The 18,333-nt window shown below is 32.2% G+C and overlaps 1 protein-coding gene across 1 annotated transcript in view; it reads right to left on the bottom strand.

Moving 5' to 3' along the window:
* Positions 1 to 533: 533 nt before the first annotated feature.
* Positions 534 to 18,333, bottom strand: part of Hs3st-A (Heparan sulfate 3-O sulfotransferase-A) — a 228,658-nt gene continuing 210,858 nt past the window's right edge. The window contains exons 3-5 of the mRNA XM_088231913.1: positions 7,387 to 7,555; positions 5,485 to 5,853; positions 534 to 1,563 (exon numbers count right to left, since the gene is read on the bottom strand). Coding sequence (XP_088088039.1) covers positions 979 to 1,563; positions 5,485 to 5,853; positions 7,387 to 7,555 — 1,123 coding nt within the window. The 3' untranslated portion in view covers positions 534 to 978. The remainder of the gene's footprint in view (positions 1,564 to 5,484; positions 5,854 to 7,386; positions 7,556 to 18,333) is intronic.

The raw sequence follows: 18,333 nt of genomic DNA, 5'->3' as shown, positions 1-18,333 counted from the left end.
TGATAAAAGTATGTATTCATAATAAGTCATAATTAATGGTGGTATTAAATGTGGTCATAAAAATATTACATTTGTAGGATTTCTAAAAATATAATAAATATATACTATATAATATATCAAGTTCTTTTAGGGTATAGTACTTGAAAACAAAATAAAAAGAAACGATATTTCGTTTTCAGAGCTTATTCACATTTTTCTCTCTTTTACAACTTGGTCATTAAATTAAACACATAAAATAAATGTTTTTGTGTATGAGTATCATATTCAGCCGCCACATTGTGAAAACAGACACTAATAAAACTTCAAAAAAATGTGCCGATGGGGATTTTTCTCGTGGCAGTTAAAGAAAATATAATTTTATAGCGAGAAATATATTAAACAAACAAGTTTCTTACATTTTACTCGCAGCTTTTTACGAATATTATTACGTAAGAAGAAAATAGCTTCAGTGTTCAATCATGAAAGTTATTTCGCCGCAAAATGATTACCTTCAAGATAAAACTGGCAAAATGGTTGTGACAAAATTTGGTTAAATCAACTCGATATTTTTTTTTCTTTTTAATTTATACAAACCCTTTTGTATATAATGGCTAATCTAAGATAAACTATAGAGTTCAGCGAAATAAATTTAATATGTGCACTTAAACTCAACACGCGTAACATTAGTCAATTTAATTCACACATCAAGAACACGATTTTATATTAATCTATATTTACGTAATCTTACCGATCAAAACAATCGTATTTAGTCTAAGATAAATCATTTACGTTTTGATATGCCACGGTTTCATTTATAATTACTTCCTTATATTAGTCTTAATTATATAACAAATTAGCCTAATTAACGTTTAGTATCACGGATCAACATGACCCACAGCACGTCGACACTTACAAACTCGCGTAAGATTAGAAATAAAAGTTATTTGATATGTATGTGTTACATTCATGATATGTTTTTGTTTCGTTAAATCTAAAGTGTTAATCTTCCGGCCATCCTAAATCTTCCCCAATGAGTTCGTAAAACCTTTGATTGTGTTCGACGAAGAATTTTCTGAGCTTGGCTACGGTGGCTGGGTCAACTCGGGGGTGTCTTCTTCCCTTTGTTTCTCGGAGGCATTTGTCCGCTGTGTCGTTTCTTAGGCAGTAGAAGCCTTTGGTTTCGTTGAAGTAGAAGTTGTGTCTTCCTATCCGGCTGTCGAGGCCGAGGAACGCTTCTATTTTTTGCAGTTGAGGGACAGGATCTTCGATGAGTCTGTCTCCATTAACGACGAGGATCTGCTCTCTCGGGAAGACTTCTAGCCACCGATGGAGATAGGTGTGGTAGAGAGATATGGCGATTGGGCGGTACGAAGTGTTGATGGTGCCCCCGGGATGGATGGCGAGCTGTTCGAAGGGGCGCGGCGGAGGGGTGGCGAGGGCGGGCCCTAGAGCGGGGGCGGGAGGTCCAGAGGCTGTACCGTGGCTCCTCAGCTGGGTGTAGTCGGATATGGCACGTGTCACGGGTTCGCGCACGATTAACAAAAGTCGCACGCTGCTGTTCATGGCGCGAATCCTCTCTGGGACCTGTTGAAAACATATTACAAATAAATATATTTAAAAAAAATCTTGAATGATTGCTGCGAATGCAAATAGACGAGATAGAACATTTTGTTTGGTTTTAGATACAACAAAGTTCGTGTCTTTTTTTGGTTTCATTGATAAAAATCTTCATTATCATAATCGAAGGTTCTTAGGTTACTAATTTTGAAAAATATTTGTTTCAAATTACACGTGAAACTTTTAAATCGTTGAAATGATGGAACAAAAAATATAAGGCTTTTTTTTTTCGAAGGGGATAAATCTGCTGTCTCTATTTTAGAGGCTTGTCAGCACGTGGAAAAGAGACGAGGTGGGAGAAAATTATGAAAAATACACCACAACACCCAAACGAGTAAAGGTTCTCTCTTTACACGCCCGAGAACCGTTTTAAATTCCGAGGCATTCTAATCAGTTTTGTAGACACATTTTTTTTATCAATAAACGATATACCTCCATATTAAAATTTCAATTTTACTATCCGCGATTTTAATTGAAATTTGCTCTATTGCTTTCATTGCTTTTTTAACCGTAGTTTGGTGAATTGTATGGAAGACTTATGTCAAATTTGTCATAATTTGTTATTCACTTATATAATAATAATTTACAAAAATTCATTCCTATCGGATATAAGGATTGGATTATAATCTACATTATTATTACTGTCCGAGTAGATTTATTAAGGAAAAACTTTCTTCAAGTTTTTTAAACAGCTGGCTGGAATTGAATCCGCGACCGCGACGCTAATTACTGCAATTATTGTTATATAAATTTTTATTCATTTGGTACTAATATTCCCCTTAGAGACAGATCACCGTGTATATTGATTTGATCTCCAATTTATTGTAAAATCTAAATATTGATATGCATCCTTGTTTTATAATAATTATGGCTATCATTTATGGTTAAAATCACGCGATTAGCTCTGTTAGTCATTAGTTAGATTAGTCAGTTGACAAGAAAAAGTAGGGGAACAATACAACACATACGAATAATACAATCACTAGATCCTCAACACAAAGACAACTTAAACAAATACAAACTAACACCAATTTTTGAACAAAGGGATTTTTAGTATTATGCAATTAAAATATAATAAGTATATTGTTAAGTGTCTTTGGCACGAGTACGGCACCCCAGTGAGGTCACATTACTTTAATTATTAATATTTGTTTGTAATGAAAAAAAAAAAAAAAATGTGACATTTTTACCGGATCAATAAAAAATTTACTTTTGTATAATAAAATTTTTTGTCTTGATATAGAAAGTAGAATTGCTTTTTACTAATAAACTTTAAAAGCAACGTACATATTTTAAGTAATGAAAATCATAAATATAAAAAAAACAAGCGAGTTTGATACAAATATGAAATATTTACTACTGATTTAAATGATACAAAATAATAAATATTCCGAACACCAGTAGATAGCGGCTACTATGAAATATTACATTTTTTCAAACTGTTTTAAGGAGAACCATTGATATTCCGTGCTTAAATTGTATTTTGAGGTTAGACTACGTAGTAAGATCATTACAGTGAAAGATTTACTTGTAGTAAAATGTAAAAAAACAAATTTTTAATTGGTTGATGCAATTTTAAGTAGTATACTCGTACTTATTTGCATAGTAAAAACTTTCGCGTTTCGAGGTTCCCTGAAGATAAAATCGATCAATGTTTGTATTCTAATGCGCTGGTGGATGAAAATCATGAAACTTCTCTCCCAATCGTGTACTAGATATAACAAAGTTACAAAATATATGCAAATCCCATCTGTGGTACGGTAATGCCATTCGGGGAATCGTTACTCCCAAATTCATTCTGTCTCTGAGAAAATTATGCAGCGCATACAAAATGCGTTCCATAACTTGAGGGGATACCACCATGCCCAAATATAATATGGTGGAATATTTTGTTAAACACGACTACAAAAAATACAAAAAATACGAAAAAACGAGTATTTCAAGCGGATTTTCAAATTATGTTATCAAGAAAAATTACTTTAAAAGGTCCGGTTTCGATTTCCGATAAAATAAGAAAAACCTAAATATGATTTTACTCGAAGCTGGGTGTTCTATTCAACACTGTAATCTCAATAATCAACCTAGATGGATCCCTTAAAGATGAGGATACATATTGATAATAATGATAGTGAAAATCTATGTAACTATTCAAGTGAATAATAAACTGTAAAGTGTCCTCGGCGTACCGAGGGTTATTCCAGTGAGAATACATTATTAGTGAATGAAGTATCCATGAATAAAGATTTTATATATAAGTGTCCTATAATGAAAACACGAGTACGTCTCAAACAAAGAAAAGTCGGTTATATTTATAAAAATTTATCTAAAAAAAGATCTAAAATGACCATAATTTTCCTTATGGCATGTAATAAGAGCTTCATGATAAGATTTAGAGTTTCGTTTGTGATTTCTATCTAAATGAAAAAGTAACAAGTGGGTCAAAGAAGGTTTAAAAAAAAACAAACACCTTTCAAGACAGTAATAAAAAGATGAAATATTTTTCTTTTGTGAAGGAAGGCCTAGTGCTTTGTTGGTTGGATATTGTCGGTCGTGTATATAATATGTATGTTACAACATGTAGGTCAAAGAGTGCTCGTAAGATCTATACAGGGATGTATGCACTTGATTTCTTTTGTCGCCAGCCTAAAGGTGTATAATACCGTGGCATAAAGTTGTAATAACATTGCATACACTGCTGGTTCGAATTTCCTTAGAGCTTACAGACGTGGTTGCAAAGTTACTATGGAATAATAAATTGGAAAAGTTTACAAAAGCTATGCATTTAGAGAGGGTTCAATAAATCTAACCTGCATCCTGATTTTAGCGATGAACTGCTGAAATATCTGTACAATACTGTGATGAAATTACAAATTAAAATAACAGTTTTTGTATAATAATTCAAATATTGTCTTATAACACAGAGTACTTATTTACAATATTAAAAAATGAGTAAAAGATATTTGCAGACAAAAAATAGCAACCGATTAAATAAAAACATAACAAATAGATGTCGGTTAGATATGACATAAATATGTATATACATATATATGTAGGTAAAACTTATCAGTACTACAGCATTTTAATCATTCTTTACATATCAGTAAGGTGATCAATCCTGCGCTTTAGGAACCCGTCCAAGAACAATGAAAAGTTAAAGTTTTATCAACCCTTTGTAGACGAATATACACAATATAATCTATTGATGAAAATTATTGGTGGAAGTTTGTTGTAATTTACCATAGAAATATAAGACGAGCTATATCTTAACTCACAAATTCGGAATACGTATGCATACGGTATGGATATATACAGTTTGAAATACGGATATCAATGATGTTATTTTTTGAAAGTAAGTGTGATTAAAAAAAACAAATATTTGGAGTTCATATAACATGTTTCATTTTACTTACTTCGATCAGGTTTTAGAAATGGAAAAAGATAAATTAAAATTGCTATTGAATTGTATAGTAACGCTTATATCAATTTGTGTTTTATGTCATTGGAAGCAGTGAATAATTTTTGTATGCATACAGTAGTAGAGCTTTTAGTTTAATTTGTTTTACAGACGTAACATTAAGCTTTTCATGTCTGCCTTGGAGTTTCAGAATAATGTTTGTTTATATTTAAAACGATCATTTTTTATTATTGATTATTTATTATGCACATATAAAAAAAGAAGCAATAGATAATACACTAACCTTGGGAGTGACAAAATACCTGGTGTTCCTGAAAAAGAACTAAATATTTTTCCACTTACCACTTTGATGGCCTGAATTTCTTATACCTATCTAAGAAATGTACTTTTCCTAGCGTTTTCAACAAAGTCGAAAAAAAGATGATGGCTAAAAGATGACGATAATAAAATAACTAAATACATATTGAACTTACCTCTGGAGTAACAAAATAGCTGGGGCTTTTTTCGATCGTGATCTGCCCCTTAAATGAATGTGGCATCTTTCTCCTATACCATTCCAAGCCCTTGGCATAATTCTCATCCCTGTCGAAGAAGTGCACTTCTCCTGCGGCCTTTTGCACCATGGGGTGGAGGTACAACATCTCGAGCAGCGCTCTAGTGCCGCATTTGCGCACACCTACGATGATGGCTTGTGGTAGACGGCGCGCCGCCCTGGGCAGGCGGGGGCGGGCTCGAGGCCGCCCTGCTAACGGGTGGCTCACTAACAGAGCGGGACGAGGACCCCCGCCTTGGCTGCGGGAGTCGCCGCCTTGGCTGCGTGAGTCTCCACCTGAACTTGCCACCTGCGGGAAAAACAATCATTATACAACAGTGACTATATTGAATTAAAGTTACTTTTATCATTAAATATAACGACGTATAAGGAAAATAGCATAAGTAACAAACACCTTATTTTTCAGAACCTTGCTCTGAAAAATAAACTCTGAGCTAAGCATCGCAAAAAACAGGTGCTTTTATTTCTGCATATCAAGATACATTTTGCAACACGGTAAGATGATCAGTCTTATGCTTCATAAGTGCCAGTCCATGAACAATTAAACATGGTAGTATTGCGATTCAACTGTAAAATAAAGGATATTGTTAACTTTACTTAAAATACCTCAATTCGACAAAGGTTTTTGCAATGAGATTATCTTGTTCTTTCTGTGTTCTGGCGGATAAAGAAAATAGTTCAGTGTGTTTTCGACTCGATGGCTACTCTCAGGTAAAAAACATGAAAAAGGAAATCGAATGGAAATCCATTTAGATCAAAGTAAAGTGGTTGACGTCATGTTTGGGGTCCTGAGTTCGATTCCTGGCAAGGTGGATGTGAAATATTTGTTTGAAAAAAGGCTGAATCACTACGATATTTTACTGTCCATGAACTGATATTGGAGGTAAAATACTGATTATCTTCCTTTATATGTAACAAAAATGATGCAGATACGCTGAAATCTGAGTACGAATGCATTACTCAATGCACTACTGGGAGCAAATAGGGTGTTACTATGATAAAAAATGAGATTATCATGAAAAAAATAACTTTACAACGGTCAACTGGTTTTCATCCTTATTCTCTCTCAATTGGATTTTCTGCAGCATTAAAAGCTTTTATGGCTGCTTTATAAATGGACTTAAGTAAATTATAACATGTGTTAGTAGAGTTGTTTTCGGAATAACAGAATTAGCTGACAAAATTGTTCCGTGCACTACAGTCACCAGAAGAGCAACTTGTTTCTTATTCTTCAATGTCACTATTGCCATATCGAGCATCGATCTCCATCAAAGTTTGTTTACAACTTCTTTAGTCATCGCTGCCACCCTCCAGTTAGATATTTCTAGTAGCTGAAATGCATCTTTTTTTAAGTCATCATTCCATCGCAGCCTCGATCTGCTGACTGATCTTCATCTCCTAGGTACCCACCGATGGCTCTTTTTGGTACCCGCGATGATGGTATTCTCTGCACATGTCATGCCCGTCTCCGGATATTTGTTTTCATGTCTACTGAAAATTTGGGAGCTTGATAAGTATTTGCTTGTTTCAGTTGTCTTAATTAAGCGCTCCACCACCGTCGTTTTTTGAAGGGATAACCACCATTTGCACTTGTCATTATGAGAAAAATGAAACATCTTTGGTTCGTTGAATTGGGTTATTTTGACCGTAACTCCTCAGTTATTTAAAACATTTAAGTTTGTAAGGGAAAATTCTTGATGGAAGTTCATTGTAATTTATTATATAAATAAAACACGAGTGATACTTTAATCCACAAATTTGGAATATCCAGTGACCGGTTTCATCGCTTTCGCGACATCTTCGAGACTCAGTTATTTCTTACCTGTAGGCTGTAGACGGCGCTGTCGTAGATGACATGAAAGGTGAGGAAGAGCGAGATGAGCGTGACGGACAGCAGCGCCGCGGCCATCTTGGGCCGGGATACCCCCACCACCAGGACGCAATCCGACAGGTCGCCCTCGGGCGGCCGGATCGCCGAACGAGGCAACCATCTGTGGACAAAAGAATAAAGAACTTGTCAAAACAATATTTTGAGTATGCCCAAATCTTTGAAAATAAATTTTGGAGACCGACACAAAACTATTTAGAATAAGGAAGTCCACACATAACAATTATTACCATTCTTCCAAGTTGACTTTGATATTCGCGTTTGGCATTTTTAGATTATTGTGACAGTATTGTCAGTGTTTTGTGAACTAATGTGAACACAGGTAGATAAATCGTAAGTGTATAACGAAAACTGGCCATCATTCGTGTTCGTTGGCAAATCGAGATTCAAGTTTTTACATAGTCACGAACTAATACTATTGCTTTTTATTACCCCCAAGACTTTAAGTATCTTCTGCTTTTTTTTTAGACAAGAGATCAGCAATGTATTGTGTTAACATAGAAGTGTTTTGATGTTGTCAATATTTCCCATAGCAGATGTTCATAGACTAATTTGAAATTAATTTGATGAATATACATTCATCATTTTTGTAAAAAAAGATTGAAATATAAGTGTAATCGGTTTCTTTTTAGTAGAAGATAACATCTAGCAACATCTAGCACTAAAGTTTGGTATATTTTTTTCTCAAAACTGAAAAAATTGACTTTGCCAGTTTTCCCTTTTAAATATAGTTTTAAAAAAAATCATTCGGCAATGTAGATAAAAAAAATACATAATTTATGAATTGTATAAATATGTACTTTAAAAAAAATAAAATATTCGCGTACTTATGATTTACACAAATATTTCAATTTTGGGGCCATTTTCAACGATTCGTAAATAACTCACTATCAGAAAATGGGAACCGAGTTCTGGTAGACTGGGGTTTGAACCTCGGAACTTTGATCCGCGAGTCCGCGTCACTAGCCACGGGACCACGATCCGGATTTTGATTACTGATATGATTGTTTTTAGTCTACATTAACCTCTTCAGCTTAAAATTGTAAGAATTCAAAAGGTTTTAACTATTAAAAAATCTGTTTAGGGCAAAACAAATCGAAAAAAATTTTGTACAACAACAAAATTTAAGAGTTTAAAAACAAACAACAACAGAGATGGAGAACATTTCAGAGAAAGGAATATAGAAGTCCATATTTTCTTCTTTAAAATGTTTATGTTAATGACTCCCTAGGTGGTGAAATCCAGTCTTTTGTCTACAAACATTTGCCCAAACTCCAAATATTGTAAATTAATTGTAATTGCACAATATTATTTTTGGTATGTGTATATATATTTACATATTTATACACACACAATTCTGGATTTTATCCCAAGGGGGAGAAGGTATATTTTTTATTTATACCACTACAGAGATGGGTAGAATTTTTGTTTCAAGATTATGGATATTCGAGCGTTTACAGGGCTTATGACCTGTCATAGGTTGGGTTCAAGTGGCCACTTTTATGTAGATACTACAACATTCCCCATTCCGCTTATTAGCGAATATCCATATCGGTGACATTTTTGGTTTTTGTATATATGTCATGAAACAAGGAAAGCTTTCGCTAGCGCGTTTGGAGCGCCATCTATGTATTTGATATTTAGGTTAAGTATTAAAGAAGTGTGTGTGTATAAATATGTAAATATATATACACATACCAAAAATAATATTGTGTAAACAAGATCTGGTCAAAAAATTAAGTAAAAATAAATTGCAGAGTCATCTGCAGGTGATTATTAGTAATTAATTTAACTCGGATAGAGTCTTAGCTACATAAATAAAGTAATTTGCTTTAATACTTAACCTCAATATCAAATACATAGATGGCGCTCCAAACGCGCTAGCGAAAGCTGTCCTTGTTTCATGACATATATACAAAAACCAAAAATGTCACCGATATGGATATTCGCTAATAAGCGGAATGGGGAATGTTGTAGTATCTACATAAAAGTGGCCACTTGAACCCAACCTATGACAGGTCATAAGCCCTGTAAACGCTCGAATATCCATAATCTTGAAACAAAAATTCTACCCATCTCTGTAGTGATATAAATAAAAAATAATTGTAATTGAGTTAAATAAACATGAACGATCATAAATGCATTACCAACGATACAGAGTTGAATATTGAAATTGATAAATGTGGAATTTATGAGATTGAATGTAGTATGAGATTGAATGTAATTTAATCTAAATAACATAATTTTCCACTGACATGAAACATTTCCGTATATACCATATTCTGAATTACGGTTATTCCAAAAATTGCTAAGGTAGCCATTAATCTTTTTATAATTTTGTGGTTTTCCTCTGAAATCATCATTATAAGGATGGTACATGAAATTAATATCGCTTGGGGCATCAATCAAATTGGTTTTATAATTAACCAATTATTCGAAATGGAGCTTACATTACAAAAATAAATCATTTTTACGCTTTATTTCTGGAGCTTTTTTCGATTAATGGAAAAGATTTGCGAGATGATTTGAAACGAAGATGAAAAGAATTAAATTTATACGGATACTTTAATTTCAAGGTAGGATAATATTGCGGATTGTATTTTTTTCCAGTATACATTAAAAATATGTTTTGTTGTGTTTTTTTGTCCTTATGCTTTACCCAAACCATTCAATTTTGGGGCTATTTTCAATGAGTTGTAGATAACTCAACATTAGAAAATGGGAGTAGAGGAGAGTTCGAACCCCGGATCGTTGGTAAGTCACTGGTACCTTAATTGGCAGAATGGTAAATGTTACACAGTATGGAAAGTGGCTACTCAAACCTGACAATGACAGATCTTAAGCCCTGTAAATGCATAAACACACATATCATCATCATTTCTTTTTCCGCAGCTAATGGTGCATAGGGCACTGTTTTCTGTATTGGTATACAAATTGCAGCGAATCTTGATCATTTTTATTACATAAAGGTAAGATGATCGTCTTAAGTTTCAGGTGCCAGTCTAGTGACTGAAATATTCTAGTGTAAAAACACAATTTTTAATAAATATTTCAAATCAACCATATCGGGAATCGAACCCGAGACCTCTAGCATGGTATGCAAAATGCACTGAACACTATACCACGAGGCCGACTAACTTACATATTCTTCCCTCAAAACTTACATTTTCCTCCCTCAAAAATGTTTTCTCTATTACAATAAATTGCAGTTATTTTTTGCTGAATTTATAATGACTGTTTATTTTATGACAGAAAATATATATTGTAATTAACACTACTATGGTGCAAAAGTACGCTACTTGTTAGAGATTTTGTTGCGGCATTTAAAATAAAGCATTTCAAACGACTCTTTATTTCCGATATTGTATGCCGGAGGGCCAGAAATTGGTATTAAAGAGTATAATTGGTATTATTTATACAAAGTTTTAGGTTAATTTGTTTGTAACTCATATATTTTATTTTATTTTTTAAAATTTGGGCTGTAGTTGTACTAAATTTGACTTAAATCGATAACAACAAAAGAACAACAGTTGGTGGACTGTTTTACAATTACATTAAAGCGTTGTCAATAATCTTTCAAACAAAACATAGATTCGATGAAGTCTATAAAAAAGAAATTATTTAGTAATTTTAACACCAATTGCACCTCAAAAAATTAAAACTATTTAAATTTTATGAAATTTACATAAAATTTTATTCAAAATTTACATTAAAGTATAAGAAAACACATTTTTAGATAAATCACAAATTGTTCGATTTTTTTCGTTTTATGCCATGGAGCTTAGGTACTTGGAAAAGCTCTCTGTTGGAGCTTTTCTGCTTTGAATTACATATGGAGAGTTGAATATCTTCTTTAAAATGAAAACATTATCTGACCACTTCCATAAATTGCTAGACCTTGCCATACATTTTATATAAGCCCCATTTTCCTCCACTATCATAACTTGCCAAGATCAATATTCTCCTTCGTAAATATATGCGTTTGTCGGCCTTGTGGTGTTATGGTCAGCATGTTTGCCTACCATGTGCCATGTAAGAGGTCTCGGGATCGATTCGCGATATAGTTGATTTGAAATATTTATTTTAAAGGATGTTTTGAGAGTAGAAAATTTCTTAGTCCCTGGAATGGTACCTGAAGCGGAGGACTGAACACCTTACCATCATGTAACAAAAATGATCAAGATACCCTGCGATTAGTGTAACAATGCAGTGCCCTATGCACTGTTAGGTGCGGAAAGGGAATGATGATAATGATGAGTATACACCAAAAACTCCTTTCCTGTAAGGAGGTAACCATCATTTGATGCTCTCTTCAATGTCTGAAAAATTTAACGATGATTCTGAAGCAAGCAATGTCCGTCGCTTTTTTATCTTCTTCGCTAGAATTTGAAGTAAATATTTAGATCATAGTCGAACATTGAGTGTGATTTTTTATTATTTTTAAATTCCAATGAAATTCAAGATTTAAGTAAAAGTATTTAACTAATGTATGAAATCAGTAAATTACGCGTACCTACATCGAAAACAAAACGGCTTGTTGTGATGATAGGTAGCCAAGAAAGTTTGAAGCTTACGAAATTAGGTGCAACACTTAACCGTACACTGGCAGTTGTTATCTAAAGAAAAGGGCAGGAAAAATGTATTCCCACGCCACAACATTGGCACAACATTGCCACAACAGTAACATTAAGTCTTTGTTCTTTGATTGAGTAGCTCAACTTCTAACTAGAAATCGCTCATTTTTCAGTTATCGCGTTTTGAAAGCGTGCGGCTGTTTTGACAACAGTTGTGTGAAATTACTGTAGGTATTTAGTATTTATTTTTAATGTTTTATTTTTAATTAATAATTCACATTTACCACAATTGTCCCTTGCAAATTACATATGCATCAATTTTGCACTAGCACCCATTCGTGGGGTCATCGCTGGAAGCTCAATCGTCCCCAATTCTACCTCAACCTCAAAAACTTTATCTCCGGAAAAACAGTTTCAGAATAACTTGCCAAATATTGTTCTCGATTCCACTGCGGTCTACCAATTTGACAACCACTTGAAAACTTTACTGGAGGAAGATCACTAGAATTTTATGGACAAATGGAGCTAGCCCGTAATCGACGATTAATTACAGATGATTGTATCAATTAAAACCATGAATCGTTAAAATTTCAAACATTATTTTAACGATTTTAGTAATACAATGAGAAAGTTCAGTGTTTTAAAAAAAAATACAAAATTGTTTAGCTATCAAAATAAGTAAATTTTCTTTTGTGTTATTTTTTTTGTATTATCATCGCAACGATTTTTTAAAGTTTCTTTAAATTTTTTATTAACGTGAGTTATTAACGTTCTTATAATTAAACGTAGTTATGCAGAAAGCAGCCAGTCTAAAATTTTGAAAAAATTAGATATTAATGTTATCAGGTGCAGTAAAGTCAATCCTATATTCTGCTGAAAACAGCCAGACTGCTGTCATACAAAAAACTGTATTAATCACCTTCTGAAAATAGTGTCGATCACATAAATGGCATTTTACAATTTGCAGAAAACACCCACAGCACTAGAAAAATCTTACGGTACTTTAAAAATCATTTAAACTGGTCTAATACACAGTTAGATTCTTGTTTGTCACGTAAAAAAGTTAGTGTATTCATTGTTTATCATTTGTTAAAGTCAAAAATATTCTAACTGTTGTGTAGATTCGATTATTCACCCTTTTCACAAAAGTGCTATTATCTCAGTTTCACTTTTCTATGGCTGACTGCTTTCTGTATAACTACGTTCAATTTACCCAAATATTTCCATTTTGCTGGCCATTTTAAACGAGTTGTAAATAACTCACTTTTAGGAAATGGAAATTAAGTTGGGGTAGAATGGGGTTCGAACCTCGGACTTCTGATCCGTGAGTCCACCACACTAGCCACGAATCCAAAACCGGATTAAAATTTTGCAACTTTGAAATAACACCAGCCCATGAAGTCACAAGTTCAAGTCGGTGAGTTTTCCTGACATTTAAAGATGAATATCGTACCCGTCAAAGCACACCTAAAGTTGAAAACATGCCTACCCGAAAACCAGAAATTTCTCACAACACATAATAATACTGATTGATTGTTTCATCTGAACCTGTGACGTTATAAAATTGTTCATTTTTATTAAAACAATTTTTGCTCTTTTTTTTTTTCGAGAAACTTCGCGGTTAAATGTTCTAATTTTTAACGTGCGAAAGAAAATATTTTCTCATAAATATACTTATTTTTTCGTAGCACTAAAACTACCGTATGCTATGAGTAGTTGAATTACGCTACGTCGCTCTTTTCCTAAAATATATTTTGGTAATTATAGCGAATAATCTTTGTTACGATTTTTAAAAGTATTTTGACGTCATGTAATATTCATTTAAAAAATGGGGTAAAATAAATAGCAAAAAGTTTCATTCTTTAAAACCTGAATTGATTTTTATACAAGGAAACCTATCTAGCATTATTTTTACACGGTACTGTGTGGAACATAACCCCTGGGAGTTTCAGATGTATTGAACTGAACTGAATTTCAGATGCGCAAAAGTGGAAGAAACTAAGCCAAGTAAATGGGTTAGACTTTAGGATAAGTAGAAATAATTTATTTTGACATAAATGTTTGCCATTTTATGTGGATATACTGGCAAAAAACGTTAACTCAAAAATATGCTGATTTGACTTAATGATGCAGTTTTGTAAAGTTTTTGACGCTCTACAAACTGGCAAAATACACTAAGTCATATTAAATTTCATATACCTGTAATTTTATAACTAAATTTAAGGTTAAGTCGTATACAGGGTATTTTATTCAGGCTAAAAGCTTTAAACAACTATGTATTTACTTATAAAAAATTAGGAAACGGAAAAATTAGAAACGTATTCTTAAATGAGTACTTAACATCTTACTTTATTTAAATAAGATATAAAAAAGTGATGTTAGTGAATATATAAAACAAAGTACCCCTATTTCAATTAAAGTTTAAAGACTGATAAATATTATTGCCAATAAAGAATTATAATTAAATAATTTTAATATTATTACTAATCTATACATCTTCTCGAATCTCTTATCTATCTCTACTTAAAATTAAATCATCATCATTCCATGTCCGCTCTCGAGTTGGAGTATATGGTATCCACAAAGAGCATCCATGCATCTCAATCGGCTGCCAACTCCTTTGTCTCCTCCCGAATCAGCTTTTCGCCCCGTTCTGACACAAACAGCCGACGAACAGTCAGCAGTGGAGGTCCAGGACATCGAAAACCTGTTGCCTTGCAAAGAAAACAAGCAAGGTTAAGGCTCTCAGAAAGCATCCGCAGTATATGGCCTAGCCAACCGTATCGCTTTCACTTGACTACAGTTGTCACCGGAGCTTCCTGCGTTCGTTCTCTTACTACTTAAAGTCAAACCACCGCACACCCGAGATTCATCTGAGACACCTATTCTCAAAACTCAGAATCATGCTGTTTCGGGTTCTAGTGAGGTGCCACGATTCGCATACGTAGAGGAGAATAGGTGTTATACTGGCGTTATATAGGCGGCATTTGATTTTCACCGAGTAAATCTCCAGACAGCCTTTATACTGTTAAATGTGGCACCTGCTACTCCTATATAGGTGTATAAAATTAAATAATTTTATGTTACTTAAAATGTTTGAACAAATAATGTTTAAAATATAATTGTCATAATACCCCTTTATTCACACATAAAAGGGGATAGGGCATTGCATTGGACGTTGATTGAAGGTAAACTGTATATTCAATTTAAGTACAAAAATATGGCAGTGTTGGAATAAAAAGTACAAGTGACTTACTAAAATATAAAAACACAAATAACAATTATAAAAAAGACATTCAACTCTAACATAACAAACGCTAAAAACCTTATTGCTTTATTAACAAAATTTGATGTAATTACATCCACCCTTGCTTTAGGAGTTTTATGACTTTAGTGTGATAAAATTTTTAACTATTATTAGTGCAAAAGATATATTCATCATTTCAATTTAAATTCACGAGATAGGAACAATGGCATAAAAATATAAAGACGATTAATCAAAGCTAATCTTCTTTAATTTTAAAGATGAAAATCTTGAGAATTTTAAAAGGAGGAAATTACGATACTATCTCTTAAATTTTAAATACATAAAACTATGTTTAAAGTTGTCCGCCTCGTGGTCTAGTGGTCTGCGTGTTTGTTTACAGCGCAAGAGATCCCGGGTTCAATTAGAAATACTTCTCGAAAAAGGAGTTTAACACTGGAATATTTTATAGTTCCAGGACAGGCACCTGAAGCGTAAGCCTAATCTCTTTCCTTCGTGTAATAAAAATTGACCATAACACGCTGCGGTTGGTGTAACAATGCAGTGTCCTATACACCATTATGGGGGGATAAGGAAATAGGATGACGATGAAACTTTTTTATAATTATGATTTTTTAATAAAAAATATTTTGAGTATGTTCCAAATGTCTGTAGACAGGCTGGCAGAATGGGGAATGTTACACAGTGTGTAATGTGGCAACCTTAACCAGTCACCGGCAAGTCATACGCCCTTTAAATGCCTAGACTTTCTATTCCCTTCTCAAAAATATTTTCTTTCTCCGTTGCTACAAATTTGAATGTTTTTTTAAAATTAAGAGTAGGTACAATTTCTTTTTTCCAAATAATAAGTATACGTTGTCGTGAAGAAAACATAATTTAGACAAATATCAATACCATTATTATAATGTTTCTATCTGCACCCATTAGTGCATTGGGCACTCCATAAGCATATTAATTGCAACGTATCTTGATCATTTTTGAGAAATAAAACCTTTATGATTTATCTAACCGAATTGTTTCATATACGTACTAGGCAAAGCCTGAAAATTTACTCATTTTTAAACTTTATCCTGGATTAAATAGTTCATTAAAAAAACTTAACAAATAAAATAATGGATAATTAATAAAGCTATATTTATGACTGTTCTTTTCCTCTGTTGCATTGACATGTTTTTATACTTTTAAACTACTTTTAATTTCTTATATTATATATGTAAATAAAATCAATACATTGCTGCTCTTACTATTATGTGTCATTAATTTTGAAGATGTTTTTTGAATTGACCTAAATTTATTGTCTTATATTTCACTTAAAGATTCTTCTCATCGTTTCTTTGAATCCCTTAAACTAAATATGTATATATTTATGTTTTTCCTTTTTTTTAAAAAATGTTAATACTATTTTATTTTATTTTTACATCTGAGCACGTTTTTCATTCTTTATTTCAATTTTTAATTACTCTTACAAATTTTCTTCGTTTTTAATATTATTTCTATTTGTAAATACTCACTACAAACTAAAAACTTAAAAATATCTTTTTTTCACTTAAATTTTAATTTTTAAACAACTTTCAATTATGTTTATTTTTTTCCTTCTCTTTTTTATACTTTACATATAATTGCTTTATAATATGGAAACTTCACTGGTCCATTAGAATTAAGTCTAATTGTGTAAAATATTAAACTTTGTAACTGTACTGTATGTTTCCTAAATAAAAGAAAATAAAATATAAAAAATAGGCAGAACAGCGAACGTTACACAGTGCGTAAACCAGAACGACAGGTCACAAGCCTTGTAAATACCTAAACCTATATATTTATATTTTTTATATGTTCTCCATCTCTGTTGTAATGTGTTAAATATGTATGTTTATACCATCTGTTGCGAATAATAGGTTTAAGAAGAGTAAAAAATATTTTTCTCGTTTTTTTATTGTATCGTGTCATTTTTATCTCCAAAAAATAAAATTATTTGTAAAGATACAGTTATAAAAGAAAAAATAAACCGTTCGTAAGCTAATGCTTTTATTCAGGTGTCAATATTCGATATTCAATTTGCCAATATGACTTTCAGCTCATATTTCATCCGAAATTTAACATCGTAAAGGTGCATTCCCCCCAATTTCCTCCCAGGATGTTACACACAGGGAAAAACGGTGCACGTCACAAAGAAAATCATGCGTTATTTGACCATTTAAAAAAGCTCTATCTCTACGTTATTAAATAATGTAAAATACATGGATATATTATTTATTTAAAAAAATATAATGGTAACATTCATCGCACACTTATAGTAAAACTATAAATAAGCCATTTCGAGAAAATTTAATTTTTAATTTATTTCTACAAATCAAAAGATTTATAAACGATAACTTTAAAAAACATAGCCTTTAAATGCATTGAATCATTCTGACAATGTTATTTTATAATAAAAGACTATTACAACTCTAAACAAATTATTGTTGAGTATAATTTCGAAACATTAAAGACTTTACGTTCTAAATTATTTATAAAAATCTAGCAGACTTGGATTTTAGAAAAACGTGTGAATTTTACTTTTGATATTAAAGTAATTTTACGTGATATAGAAAAAAAGTGTCATGTGTATGTTTTAATGAACGTTGATAAGTAGCACTTTATTATAAGGATTCCATGATAGATAGTTAAATTTCGGCACTTGATCGTAACAAATAAACAAATTTTTAAACAGTTTTAACAGATGCACAATTAAAAAATCAGTTTTAAAATCAGTGTAAGTTTGTGGTGTTTAAATATAATAACGTATTTGATTAATAATAATTTTATCTTTATTTTCACTCTTTGTTTAAGGCATATCCACACATAAGCGACTAAAAAATATTAACATAATGTTTTTTATTTTTTATATATTATTATATATTAACATAATGTTTTATGTTTTTAACAACTAAACACATACTTTTGAATTTTAAACTAAAGATGAAGATAGAGGAACTATATTTCACACCAAGCCTGTTCGGCGGCTAGAAGAAATTAATCTTTGAATGAATTGTTTTTTTCACA

This window comes from Micrasema longulum, unplaced genomic scaffold (assembly GCF_059751315.1).
Source record: "Micrasema longulum isolate JH-2025_06_02 unplaced genomic scaffold, ASM5975131v1 h1tg000931l, whole genome shotgun sequence".
In the NCBI taxonomy this organism is placed as follows: Eukaryota; Metazoa; Arthropoda; class Insecta; order Trichoptera; family Brachycentridae; genus Micrasema; species Micrasema longulum.
The sequence above is the reverse complement of the archived record's forward strand: the minus strand, read 5'-3'. Positions and strand labels throughout refer to the sequence as shown.